The sequence below is a fragment of the Orcinus orca genome, chromosome 11, assembly GCF_937001465.1.
Source record: "Orcinus orca chromosome 11, mOrcOrc1.1, whole genome shotgun sequence".
NCBI lineage: Eukaryota > Metazoa > Chordata > Mammalia > Artiodactyla > Delphinidae > Orcinus > Orcinus orca.
Window position 1 is genome coordinate 91,679,814 of NC_064569.1, and position 14,237 is coordinate 91,694,050.

Sequence of the window (14,237 nt, forward strand, 5' to 3'; positions counted from 1 at the left end):
CCTCCTCTCCCCCAGGAATCACCCTCTGACAGCTAACTACATCCTGCCTGGCGTTGCTGTCTGAATTTCACATCCTTATGTCTTATCACCCCCATGAGATCTTGAACTGTTTAAGGGCCATGACAGGTCATCCCAGACTTCCTGACTTGAATTGGATGGGAAGGGCTACTCCCCTCCCTCTCATGACAGACATTCTTGCTCCTGTTGGGCTCATCTCAGAGGGCTGCCTCAGAGGGCACATCTGTGGGCCTCTTTCCTTCTCCTCTTTGAGTAGTAGAGGCGGAGAGAGGTGCCTGGGGATGATCTTACCATTTGCTTCTTATTCCCTTGGGATCCTTTGCATAACAGTGTGGGTGAGGTGAGACAGACGGGTAACTCAGTGGGAGAGGAAGGAGGGAGAGAAAGCAAGGGAGACTTGGGGAAGGAGAGCCAGAGCAAGAGAGAGAGGGAGGCTGAAAGAGAGAGGAGGAGGAAGGCTGGGCTTATTGCTTCAGGGCTGGGTACTCCTGGTGACAAAAATGGGCCATCTCACCTAGTGTGGCGTTCCTTTGTTCTGACCGATGTTTTGAGCACGTATAGACACACGGACATACACACATGCTACATGTGTCCATATAGATGCGAGTGCTTACCTGTGCCTGTAAATGCACAGACGGGTCTACAGGTGCATGTAGATTAAGTACGTAGAGAACTACGTGAGGCGGGCAGCACGTCCTGCTGAAGCACCGCCTGCTCTCTGTGCCCACCCATGGCAGTTCACCCTTCTCGCCACGCCTTTGTGCAGCTTATCACATTTCTCAGCAAGCCTCTGTTTCCCTGTCCATGGTCCTGTCTCTACTGAGTGCTTCCTGCAGGAAAGTCTGTGTCCTTGTCACGTCTGTACACTTGGGACCAAGATCAAGACCTGGTGGAGGGGACGTGGTCAAGAAAATGTGACAGACTGAATGGATATGCTTGTGTGAGTGGATCTAATTCCATAAGTGCGTGTTTGTGCGCACTTGCACACACAGGCATGCAGGCACATAAGAGTATGTACATGCACACATGCTCACAGGCACACCCACTTTAGGGGCTATGCATGTGCCTCAGAGGTGTGCATGAGTGAACATGTATGCACACACCATAGCTACAGCCTTCTGCAGTGATATGTTGGTGTTTGACAATCAGCTCTCTATTAAAAAAGAATTGCCTGATTTGTAGCATTTGCCCATTTCTGTGGTGTAAACACTCCCATCACAGCCAATTTCAGGGTGCCAGTGTGTTGTCACTGAACTCAGAGTGGAGAAGAGATGCACGTGGTGGGTTCGTGTGAGCCTATAAGAGGCAGCCCTTGCACACGCTGGATTTCTGTCTGTGATAGAGTGGCGGAGAGGGCAGGCAGGGCCAAGTTCCTCTGGCCTGGCCTGGGGCAAGCTGCAAGCTGGCCCACAGACAGTTCTTTCCAGAGCCTGTGCACCAGGGGAGCGGGGCAGTCGTTGTCTACCAGCCAGCTTTCTCAGCATCGGCTTGGAAGCCGGTCCAAACTGATGCTCCTTGTTAGGCAGGTCTAGACACTCAACAAAACAGCAGCCTTCTCTCACCCCCGGCAGACACGCTCAGAGCTTTTGGAGTTTGGTGAGGTCAGCACTCCTGCGAGGAGCTCGGAGCATGAACGGAGGAGGGGGAAGGAAAGCTTCAAACCTTCATCAGACGGGGTGGCTGGGGATGCTGGAGGTCAGGTTCTGGGACCAGCAGCCTGCTTGAAGCCAATTCATTTTGCAAGTCTGGTTTGCAAGTTGCTTGACTTTTCTGGGCTCTAAATAGTACCTTTTTCCCATGAAGGGATAGGTCTTCCGAGCTCTACATCCCCTTATCTGACCCTCCGGGAGTAGAAGCCCTTGGATTGTACCCTGAGATCTATATTCAAAAGCCAGAGAGAGGATAAGCTGCCCCCAGACATGGACGAGAGGGGCCCTGGGCTTTAGGGGACCTTGCTCTGGCCCTCCTCCCACCATGCCCCTCCCTGTGGGGGGAAGAGTCCACAGGCCAACGCGACGTGCTCACCCTGAGCCCACACCTCTCTTGTAGCCCTTTCTCTCTGGCGCCTGCTTTTCAGAATTTCTGCCCAAAGTCTCCTGAGCCAGCTTCCAGGGCTGGCCACCATCTGTCTTGAGGTTGGACTGGCCTGAACAGTGGCTGAGGAGTCGCTGTTTCAGGCGGCTGTAGCTGGAACTTGGATGTGCAGGCTGGGATGGGCATCCCCTTTGCAGGAGAGGCCCCGCATGTGCTGCGTGGAGCTGGAGATGGGAAGGGAAGGGGGCTGGGCGGTGGGCTCCAAGCCAGGGTGGGCTTGCCCTGTGCCACTTTTGGGAACAGAATTCAGAGGGGGGTGAGAATTCTAAATTCAAACTTTGTATTTTAGGTCATAAGGAGATAGATTTGTCAGGATAGAACATATTTTAAAGTCAGTTAGTTTGATTTGTAGCTGTTAAATATTTAGATTGATGGTATGGGGGGCCCCATTTGACTCTTGCCCTTGGACCAGCAAATTAAAAAAAAAAAAATTTATTTATTTATTTATTTATTTATGGCCTCTCCATGTGGCATGCGGGATCCTAGTTCCATGACCAGGGATCGAACCCACACCTCCTGCATTGGAAGCATAGAGTCTTAATCACTGGACTGCCAGGGAAGTCCTGGGACCAGCAAATGTTAGGGGTGAGCTTGGAGGAAGAGATGCTTGAGATTGATGGGAAGCTTGGCAGTGTGGCCCAAAGGCTGAATTGAGCAGGGAGTTGTGAATGTTGGCCAGTTCTAGAGGGGAGTCTTCTGGGGGCTCCGGGGTGTAGGGCTGGCCTTCTCTTAGGTCTGTGTCACTCAGGTCCGCTCTGTGTGCCATCTCTTCTACGGCCTTCCTTCAAATAACTGACCCTGGCAGTTTGCCCAGAACAGGGCCGGATATTGGTGGGTTCGTCCTTTAGCTGCCTTCAAATGGGGCCTTTCTCTCATGTCAAGGGTCAGATCCTCCTGAGAGGTTAGCCGCCTTTAAAGGCTGAATGTTTGGGTCCCCCCAAAATACATATATTGAAACCCTAACCCACAATGTGATGGTATTTGGAGGCAGGGCTCTGGGGAGGTACTTAGGTTTCAGATGAGGTCATGAGGGTGGGGCTTCCACGGTGGGATTAGTGTCTTTATAAGAAAAGAAGAAAGACCAGAGCTCGTTCTCTGCCGTGTGAGGAGAACACAGTGAGAAAGTGGCCGTCTGCAAGCAGGAAGATTGTTTTCACCAGGAATGGAATCTGCCAACACCTTGATCTTAGACTTTCCAGTCTAAGAAAGTCTAAGAAATAAATGAGAAGTAAGTGTCTGTTGTTTAAACCACCCAGTCTGTGGTACTTTGTTACAGCAGCTTGAGCAGACTAAGACACGTTTCATCTTGCCTTTCACATTAGGAGAGTCCCAAGGCCCCCTGCTAGACCCTCCCCATTCGTCTCCCAATCCACAGTCCCCTCCGAGGAGCACCTCTGTACGGGGGCCCTCTAAGTACAGCGGCAGGGTCATGTCCATTACAGGCTGCACACTTTCACGGGGAAAACTGAAACCCTGGAGTGTCACCGGAATGTTGATGGGGGCTGATTTATTCTAAAACTGAAAACTCAAGGATGTCATGCCCATGGCTTTCAAATATCGGAGGGACTGCTGTGCTAAAAAGGGAAGGGATTCGTTCATTGTTGCTGGAGTCAAAGGAAGAGGTGGATTGAAATTCATTGTGGGGAGGAGACTTTTACCAATGAGCACTACCCTGCACGGGCTGGGGCTGCCTAAGGAGGGAGTGAGCCCCCTGTCACTGGAGGTGTGCAAATATCAGTAAGGGATATTTAAGAGGAAACTCATGACCTGGGGACTAGGGTTATTCTACTGCCTGGCTTCTAAGCCTCCCATCCCTCAACTGAAATCTGAGAATGTGAGTTCTCAGATTTCGGCTTTAGGATGGTTCTAAATGAGATGTCAGAAGTTGGGAAAGCAATGAAAGAAATCCACCAAAATGAGGACCAAGCTATAAAAAAAATCTTTATTTCATGTACCAGGATTTTTTTCTTTTTTTTTCTTTTTTTAGTTTTCGGCTTTTTAAAATTTTTTTCTGTTAACAGTTTGAAAAAAAAAGGACCCACCAACAAAATAAAATGGAGGTTGGTTTCTTGGACTGGTTTGAGCTGGACATGAGCAATCGTCCACCCTGGAAAACGGCGCCTTTGCAGTCCTGAACACAGCTCCTTCCCTCCAGGCCCCCTAGCCCTTTCACCCCACACCTGGTTGGCCTTCTTCAAGGGTACCCAGGCCCCGGGTCTCATGGCCTGGGAAGAAGCGCTGATTGCCATCCCAGACACTCTGCCGGAACTCAGAGAACTGGGACCAATTTTCCTCTTTGGACCATGCCCGTGCGTTTGCTGTTTTCTTTCTTTCTCCCTTCTCTCTAGTCCTTGATCCTTTCAGGTTTGGGATCTGATGGGGGCAGTGGGCAAGGTTGAAGTGGGGAGGGAGAGATTGTGATTTCTGCCCAGACTGAGAAATACTGGGTGGCCACCACACCTGGCATTGGCCGCCATGGCTCTGTCCTGGGGCTCCCGGGGCCCCCGTGCACTTCTGGGCTGGCAGACAGATGTTCTGTCTTGTGGCTCAGGCTGGATTTAGGGTCCCAGCTGCTACTGACCTGAGAAAAGAGCTTTCCTTTCCCAGACAAGAGATGGAAAGGGCAGCTGAGAGTGGGCAAGCCCCCAAAACTTTTCCAGCCACTCCCCCCGACTCCCCAGACCTCAACCTAAGAAGCTTCAGGACAGGCCAGTGTTAAGAAAGAGACCAACCAAGCCGTGCTGTTGGGGACAGCAGGGGCCCCACCTTCGGCAGAGTGACCGGCAGCCTGGGCTGAAACCTGAGCTTGGGAAAGTGATTGGCTTTCTTTCATTCTGAAGTGGCCTTGCTGCTCTGGGAAGAAAGGGGAGCAACATGGGCTGCCCCCAAACTTGAGTCCGTGGTCTAAGTTTAACTTTGGGGGTTGGTCCTCATGCTGGGACCAAACTTTGTGAATCTCTGCTCTCCATCCCTCAGCCTTCACCCCTCCCAGCAAACCTTGGAGGACCCTCCTTTTCCCTGACCTCTAAAGACAGTGGGGGAAGCCTGGTGGCTCATCTTCTCCCAAGGAAGTCCCCTCTGCTCCCTGTGACCGGGTTATGGCATTCAAGGAAGGGGACACAAAGTCAAGAGTGGCTTTGGGGACTTCTGGTACCTTTCCCTCTCTGAATGGCAGAAGACGTTTGCTCACATGTGTGTATTTTTGCTTTGACACTGGATGCGGGGGTAGAGGGTTGGGAGCACAGTGAGGAGGCATATGGTGTGTGTATGTGTGAGTGTGTGTGGTGTGTGTGTGTGGTGTGTTTGTGGTGTGTGTGTGGTGTGTGTGTGTGGTGTGCGTGGTGTATGTGTGTGTGTGGTGTGTGTGTGTGTGTGGTGTGTGTGGTATGTGTGTGTGGTGTGCATGGTGTGTGTGTGTGTGTTGTGTGTGTGGTGTGTTTGTAGTGTGTGTGGTGTGTGTGTTGTGTGTGGTGTGCGTGGTGTGTGTGTTGTGTGTGGTGTGTTTGTAGTGTGTGTGTTGTGTGTGTTTGTGTGGTGTGTTTGTAGTGTATGTGTTGTGTGTGTGTGTGTTTGTAGTGTGCATGGTGTGTGTGTGGTGTGTGTGCGTGGCGTGTGTGTGTGGTGTGTGTGGTGTGTGTGTGGTGTGTGGTGTGTGGTGTGTGTGGTGTGTGTGTGTGGTGTGTGTGTGTTGTGTGTGGTGTGTTTGTAGTGTGTGTGGTGTGTGTGGTGTGTTTGTAGTGTGTGTGGTGTGTGTGATGTGTGTGTGTGGTGTGTGTGTGTTGTGTGTGTGTTGTGTGTGTGTGTGTTGTGTGTGGTGTGTTTGTAGTGTGTGTGTGCATGGTGTGTGTGTGTGGTGTGTTTGTAGTGTGTGTGGTGTGTGTGGTATGTGTGTGTGGTGTGCGTGGTATGTGTGTGTGGTGTGCGTGGTGTGTGTGTGTGTGGTGTGTGTGTGGTGTGTTTGTAGTGTGTGTTTGTGGTGTGTGTGTGTGTGGTGTGTGTGTTGTGTGTTTGTAGTGTGTGTGGTGTGTGTGTGTGTGGTGTGTGTGGTGTGTGTGTGTGTGTGTGTGTGTGTGTGTGTGTGTGTGTGTGTCTGAGTGGCTGACTGATGTTTTGGGAATGTTCTCGATGTCTGGGGGCTGGATGGCAGCCATTTTGGTCATCCCTTGGCATCTTCCTCTGGGCAGGTGGCAGATCTTAAGAGTCATCGACACCAAGAAGAAGAATGGGCCTTTGGAGTTTCATCTGGGTCAATCCACATGCTTACACGGGGGGAAACTGAGGCCCAGGGAAGCCACACAGCCAGGGATTCCAGAATCCAGAGCTGGATTCTAGACTGGTGCCCTTTCCTTGCATGCGAGCGGTGTGTGTGTGTTTGTGTGTGCGCGCGTGCGCACGTGTGCATGTGTGACTGTGGTGTGGTGGGAGTGCGCACGTAAGCATAAAGGCCAATATAGAGCTTTGTTGTCAATGGCTTTGGTGGGCATGAGTCAGTCTTCTCTGAATCCTGCCTCTGGTTGGGGAAGGGGATGGAAGGATATGGACTGAGTGTGTGTCCCCATGAGTGATTCCAGCGCTGGGCTTCGAGGACTGTGCATGCGTGTGTGTGCGTGTGCGTGTGTGTGTGTGCGATCTCACTTGTGTAGACCGATTCTCTCTCTTTCACTTCAGTAGCACTTTCCTGGAGTAAGGAGGAGATCTTTTCTATCAGCCCCATGCAGCTCCCTGGGGCCTTTCTCCTCTCCCTCCTGCTTGAAGCCCAGCTCTCATCTCTCACAGCAGCTTGTTTGTTTCTTAAAATGGATTTGTATATTTGTTTTCTGTTTTCTCTTTACAAGTTCCCTGCTAAATTTTAAGTCCCCCACCCCACCCCATTTTTTTGTTTGTTTTCACAGTTTAAAGCTGGAAAAGAATTAAAAGAAAAATACTATCTGATTTTCTTGCAAGTAAATCCACTTATTATATATTTACATTTATTTATAGTCTGTGGTTTTTTTATTAAAAAAAATCACCACTTGTTTTTCCTTTTTCTTTTGTAAAAAGAAACCTTTTTGCAGTGTCATTGTTGGACCCGCTGGGCCCTGAGGGGGCTTCAGTGAGTCCAAGGACCCCCAAAGGGTCTGTGAACCCCCCTCCCAAGGGGCTGGGGGCTTATGAGTCTGGGGGTCCACCATCGCCCCAGGGTCATCGCATGGCCCTGAGGTGAGGGGTGAGGAGGGAGAGATGCTTTATATCCCCCGGGGGGTGGGCATCTCCTGCCCCCAAGACAGGAGCTTGGGGCAATGACCCCAAAAGGCTCACCCTGAGGATTCCGGGGTTTTCCAGGCATCTCTGCAAGCCACCAGCAGCCATCTCCTCTCCTTCCCTTCCCTCAAGGCCTAGGAAGTCATCACAGTGGGTTAAGGACCATTAAGGACTGGGAACCCTGGGGCCGGAGAAGCCCCAGGTGCACCCCCCTCCAGGCACCTTTCGGACAGGAGGGACCAGGGACTCTTGGGTCACCTGGAGGCTTACAATTGCCCCATCAATGCTGGGTGGAGCCGGCTTGCAAGCCACCTAGCGTTCCTAGGGCACCCATGCAGAAGCTCCAGGGACCTGGCAGTGACCGGGAGGCTCACCTGGCCCCGGGGCCCCTGAGTCTCCACCCCCCGACTCACCCAGGGAGGCAGAGCCAGCTTGGGGTTAAAGGGAACAGAAAAGTAACTCTTCCGCATGAAAAAAAAAGTAACATAAACCCCTGATAAATGCAAAGAACATTTCCCTTCCTTTCTGTTCCTTCTCCTTTTTTTTGCTTTAATATTATCTTGGTTCCCTTGTATGTTTTCATTTAAATTGGTTTTTATTAAACGTTAAAATAATGGTACATGGGAAATCATGCATTTTCTTTTAGATTTATTTTCTATTTTTAATTTTTATCCTCTCTTGCTTTTTTAAAGTTTGTTTTTCCTTCCCTCGTTTATAGTTTTGCACATTTTCTATTGTTTTGCTTCTTTGTTCCTCTTATATGTTGTTCTTTTTTTTTTTAAATTTACTTATGTTTTTCTCTTTTTTTGTTGTTTTTGCTTTTGGAAGGTTTGTCCCCCGTGGATGGTTTCGCTTCCTCCCCCTCACCCCCCCACCCCATGGCCCACCCCGCAGGCCGCGCCCCGCCTCCCGGCTCTGTCCGGGACCCTGGCGGCGGCGGCGGCGACGGCGACGGCGACGGCGGCGGCGGCGGCGGCGCAGGCGAGGCCCGCGGGAGCTTCATACGGGGGTGGTCCGGCGGTTGGCTGCGTTGGAGTGGAGAGAGTCTTTGTTCTCCTTCTGGATACAGTTGTGAACTTGGAGGAAGCTGTTATCCCTGTCGGAGTTGTAGGTGGCGGTGGGCGTGGTGGCGGCCTTCAGGGGGTCCCTGCTGAGGGTGTACATGGAGATCTCCGTGGACGGCAGGGTGTTGAAGCCCTTGATGCCCGCGGGGGAGGCGTCCCTGGAGTGAGAGGGCTCGCTGGAGCGGGAGCTGGAGCGGCTGCGGCGCTGGTAGCGGTAGCGGTAACTGGGGATGCGGGTGATGGCGGAGGCCTGGAGGTAGTCCGTGGCGCGGGCCGTGGCCCGCAGCTGTTTGTGCCGGTCGATAAACATGTGCACGGCCAGCACCCCGACCATCTCGGCGATGATGAAGGACAGGGCTCCGAAATAGAAGGACCAGCCGTACGAGTAGCTATTCTTTTTGGAGTCGCTCTTGGAAGGGTCTCCGGCATTGGCAGATATGTACACTATGATGCCAATGATGTTACTCAGACCTGCGGGCAGAGGGTGGGCGCGGGCGGAGAGGGAAGCAGAGGGAAGGATCGTTAGTTTCCAAGGAGGATGCCAGGCCCCGGGCAGGATGAGGGGACGGGGAATTGCTGGAGGGTCTTTTCCTGGTCCAGCGTTTTCATGGAGAACGGATGCGCCGGTCTAGAAGGGTGTTGCAAGCAAGCACCACCTTACTATCCTATTATTCCATTTGGAGAGAGCTGCAAAGGGAAGAGCTAATGGAAACAGAGCTATGGGAAGAAAGGAAAGAAGCAAGGGGCATCCTACAATGTATTGAGTAGTAATAATAATAATATAGTTTATTGAGCACTTACTACCTGCCTTCACTGCTGAGTGCTTTTCAAGGGGTTTGCAGATGAGAAAACAGATTGCAGAGAGGTTAAGTAACTTGCTCAAGGCTGCACAGGGATTTGAAGCTGGTGTAGCAGGGGGTTAAGACTGGCTCCTAGAGCCAGACTGCCTGGATGCAAAGCCTCTGGCAAAGGAACCGGGGTCTGAATTTCCATATCTGTACTGACGAACCTAGTTGCAGGGCAGGAATAAAGAGGTAGACATAGAGAATGGACTTGAGGACACGGGTTGGGAGGGCGAAGCTGGGGGGAGGTGAGAGTAGCATCGACATATATGCACTACCGAATGTAGAATAGTTGGCTGGTGGGAAGCAGCAGCATAGCACAGGGAAATCGGCTCGGTGCTTTGCGATGACCTAGAGGGGTGGGAGAGGGAGGATGGCAGGGAGGCTCAAGAGGGAGGGGATATGGGGACATGTGTGTGCATATGACTGATTCGCTTTGTTGTGCAATAGAAATTAATGCAGTACTGTGAAGCAATTATACTCCAATAAAGATCTATTAAAAAAATAATAGGACTTACTCCTGTCGGGTCACGGGGAGGATTAATACATGTGAATACATGTGAGTTGATGCATGTGAGTTAATAGACATGAAAGCTGTTAAGTCTGCACGTGGTAGGTGCTGCTTAAACGTTAGTCGTTCTTATTAAATGGCTCATACTACAGCCCATGTTCTTTTTCTGGCATCTGAAGCCAATGTGACTTGTCACATAACTGGGTTGAGAAATGTGGTTTTGGGTGCCTGCCTGCTCCCACCTGGGTAGGACAGTGAGGGGAGAGGGCAAGTGAGGATAGGCCTAGTGTCCTGAGAGGATCCTGGGATTGGGGCCTTTTTCCAGGAGGTGGGAGAAAGATGCATCGTTGGGCTAAAGGACAGAGTCTGGGGATGGTCCTGGAGGACTCAGTGGCGGGGCTCGGGCATTGCGTTGGGGCGGGAGCCCCAGCACAACCTGTCTTCCTTGCGACTCAGCCTGTTGCAAGGCCCGGAAATTCCTCTCTGCTCTCCCCTCCTCTCTCTGCCAGGTCCTCCCAGCCACTGGGCACCCAACCTCAACCTTCTCCCCACTGGTGGGCCTGGACTCTGGCCCACCTGGCTCAGCAGCTGTTACCTGCAGACACAAAGAAGATGCCGGCACTCAGGATGATGTTGTGTCGAGTCTTGTAGAACTCGCTGGCTGCGATGCAGAGTCCACCCATGAAGAGCAGAATCACACTCAGGATGGGGAAGATGCTCGAGGCCCTCACAGCCCCTGGAGAACACGGAGGGTGGGGGAGAGAGAACGGCAAGGCTATGACACAGGGGTTGGGGGGGAGGACACAGGAGGGAGGAGAGAGAGCAGTCTACAGGAGCCAGCTGGGGGGTGGGTTATGGACACAGGACCAGAGTGGAGGTTGTTTCACAGTCCTAGAGAGGGAGGGAGAGGGAGCAATACACTGTCTAGCTCACAGCCCTTCAGGGATGCTCCACTTCCTCAAGAATCAAACCCCAGCGCTTCGTGAGCCCCACAGGGCCCCGTGGGACTTGGTCTCTGCCCATCCCCACATTCCCTCTCATCCAGCCATGGCAAACTTCCCATGACTCATTAATGCACGTTTCTTACTTTTGACATACTGAGCTTTCTTCCTAGAATGTCTTTCCTGCTCTTTTTCACTCAGCAAACTTCTATTCATCCATCAAAACCCAGCTCAAAAGTACCCCCCACACACACAAAGCATTTTCTGACTTCCTTAGGCAAAGTTATTAGCTCTCTCCTCTGCACGTTGGGGCACTTGGGGCACATGGAAAGGCAGTGTGTTTTAGTGGTTGGATGCTGGCTTTAGTGTTTATTAGCTGGATAAGTTTGGGTAAGTCATCTCACCTTTGTGCCTTAATTTCCTCACCTGTAAAATAGGGATGGTGATAGTGCCTGCCTCCTAAGATTGCTGTGAGGATTAAATGAGTTAATTCTGATAAAGTACTTAGATAAGTCTCTGAAGGAACATAGTAAACATTTGATAAATGATAGTTATTATAGTAAATATTTGCTTATATATATATGTGTCCACCATAGGTCGTGGGTTCCCATGAGAGCCAGGATGTAGCTGTTTTTTCAGTTCTCTCTCTTCATTTGTTCTGTCCCCACCACCTAGTTCAAAGCCAAAGACACAGTAAACCTCTGATACAAGCTCGCCTTGTGAATAAACACGGAGAGGTGGTCCAGGAAGAGGAAGAAGCTGACACATTGCAAAGAAAAAAGAAAAGCAAAAGCAAAAGCAAATTAAAAAACCCTTCAGGATAAGTTAAGAAGGAAGGGCTAACAGGCAGGAGAAGAAAATATTTTAATGAATATTTTACTCCTGCGTGTGGGAGGATGAGAGTGCAGAGGGGCACAGACGGCTGAGGGCAAAGGGAAGGCGGCAGGGGGTGTATAGTGGGGGGACAGTGTCTGAAAGGGGACCCAGAGGGGTGGAGTCCTCTACAAAGTGTGTTTGGAAAGTAAAATATTTTTTTCTATCCAGATTCAAATAGGCAGAGAGTGATCTCAGGGCTCCTGACTCCCTGTCCTAGGAGCTATGGACAGGCAGGAGACAGAGGTGTCTGGAGGCTAGTGTAAGGAAAGGGATGCTTTCTTGACATGTTTGGGTGGCTTGAATGGTAACCTAGGAAGTTGAGTCCTTTTAGACAGGGGCCCTTTGGCTCGGCCCAGAGGTTGGCTGAGGGTCTGTGTTTTGGAGGGGAAGTGCCCCTCCCAGTGCCCCACCCCTGTTCCTTTTGGTGGCAGTGTGGCCACGAAGGATACGTGAAGAAGAGAATTTTTCTATGTAGCACTTGAAGAATTTTTCTAAGAGTTTCAGGCAGTTTGCGGTGACGTGTGATGTAAGACCCTTCTCTCCCCCCTGGATCTTCTTCAGTAAGGCTACCCTGCAAGTGATGCTCCTGGATGAGTGGATTGCTTTGGAGGGCCTTGCAGAAGGGTGGAGTTCTGTATCCGGCAGGGGGGACCTGAGCTGCCCATATAGAAGCAGTGGCGAGAGGGTGGAGGACAGCTGTGTTACTCGGCAATCTAGTACCCCTCTCCCACTGCAGGCGAGGACGGTGCTGCCTCCTTCCCAGACCCGAGTGGATGTTCTCTTCCTGCAAGTCATTTCTGAGATAACAAGCTGTATCCCCAACCTGATCCCCCAGCCCACACGCCCCCGCACAGACACGCATGCTCAGACGTGCACACTCATAGCTACCTGGATGTCATAAGCACGCGGAGACGGTAAGAACGTATTGAAGACCCAGAGCACAAGAGATAGTATTGGTGAAGCACCCACACCATGTTGGGTCTGATGTGCACGTTATAATTTAATCCTTGTAACACCCCTGCAGGTATTTTTTGCCACAATTTACAGATGAGAAAACCGAGTTTCAGAGAGGTGAAGTAACTTGCTCAAAGCCACCCAGCTAGTAAGTCAGGATTCAAGCCCAGATCAGCCCAACTCTTGGACTACCCTGGACTCTCCCTCTGGGGCTTTCAAAGAGCCTGGGAAGCATGCAGGGTCCAGAAATTGGGGTTCTGGTCTCAGCTCTGCCACTCACTTGCTGTGTGGCTGAGATAAGTACCTTGCCCTCTCTGGTTTCCCCATGTGTAAAATGGGTGTGGACTGTTAGCCGATTTCTAATGCTTTTGCCCTCTCCACGTGGATATGATTTCTGACTGAATTGGAAAGGGGGACGACAGCATAAAGAAAGAAAGAGAGACTGGTGTGACTTCCAAGGGGCAGTGGTGGCCGCTCAGATGAGCGAGGCAGATGAAGTTCTCTGACCTTCTCCCTCCAAGAAAGCAGGTTCTTCCTGCCCACAGTATGCTGCATTTGGCAGACTGGGACTGCGTCCTCAGAGCTCATGCCTCACAGCAGCCCTGGGCCTGACGTTTCCAGTTCAGTCTGGTCTGCTGTGGGAGCCTGGATGTCCCAACTCAGCCTTCCTGCTGGCAGAGAAAGGGAGCGCCAGCTGTGGAGGGAGATGAGAAACTCTGTGTGTGTGTGTGTGTGTGTGTGTGTGTGTGTGTGTGTGTGTGTGTGTGATAAAGAGCGGGGAGACTGGAGGGAGAGGTCTGTTGTATTTCAGCTGTGGAGGGAGATGAGAAACTCTGTGTGTGTGTGTGTGTGTGTGTGTGTGTGTGTGTGTGTGTGTGTGTGTGTGTGTGTGTGTGAGATAAAGAGCGGGGAGACTGGAGGGAGAGGTCTGTTGTATTTCAGCCAGCAGAGAGCAATGTGGAGAAAACAGGACCACTTCACAAGGTAGCAAAGCAGCTTATGATATGGCGACAAGCAGGCAACACAAACAGAAGCCTCTTCACTCCGGCAGAGCCAACCCAGACACTAGCCTCCCTTGGAAGAGGCCTCTTTGCCCAGAAAAAAGGTGACAGGGGAAGCCGGTAAACAGCGCCAAGCCTAGGAAGGCCGAAGTCCGCAGGACCCAGATTCAGGCTGGCAGGAAGCTGGTTTGGAGCAGGCAGGGACCCCTCCACTGAAACAATCTCTCGAAAGAGGTCTTTCTGGCTGGGCAATGTCACAGACAGAATGGGGATTTTGGAGTTAAGTCACACCTAACTTGAGATCCTGGCTTTGCCACTAACTAACTGTGTGACCTTGGTCAAGAAATTAACACAACGTTGTAAATCAACTATACTTCAATAAAATTGAAAAAAGAAGAATCTGCATTTTAACAAGATCCTGGTAACAAGACTTGTATGTGTCTGAAAGTTTGAGATGCACTATTGTAAGGATTAAATTGGATAATTTCTGTATTGTTTCTGATGCTAGGCGGGCAGTAAAAGGTAGCAAGTTTTGTTATTTCTAATGTCCTTTCCCCTTCATGCCAGACACAACTTCGCCACGAATTGTCCTGACTTCCCGCTAAGGCTGGGGTGGTCTTACCGCTAAAAATCTATCGTGAGGGGCAGAAAATAGCTCATTTATTCAATGCACAAATATTTATCGATCCCCTATG

At 51.0% G+C, this 14,237-nt stretch overlaps 1 protein-coding gene across 1 annotated transcript in view; it reads right to left on the reverse strand.

The window, feature by feature from the left end:
• Window positions 1-7,824: 7,824 nt before the first annotated feature.
• The window catches only part of CACNG2 (calcium voltage-gated channel auxiliary subunit gamma 2), a 120,075-nt gene continuing 113,662 nt past the window's right edge, over window positions 7,825-14,237 (reverse strand). Inside the window, exons 3-4 of the mRNA XM_004279434.3 lie at window positions 10,366-10,506; window positions 7,825-8,888 (exon numbers count right to left, since the gene is read on the reverse strand). Coding sequence (XP_004279482.1) covers window positions 8,353-8,888; window positions 10,366-10,506 — 677 coding nt within the window. The 3' untranslated portion in view covers window positions 7,825-8,352. The remainder of the gene's footprint in view (window positions 8,889-10,365; window positions 10,507-14,237) is intronic.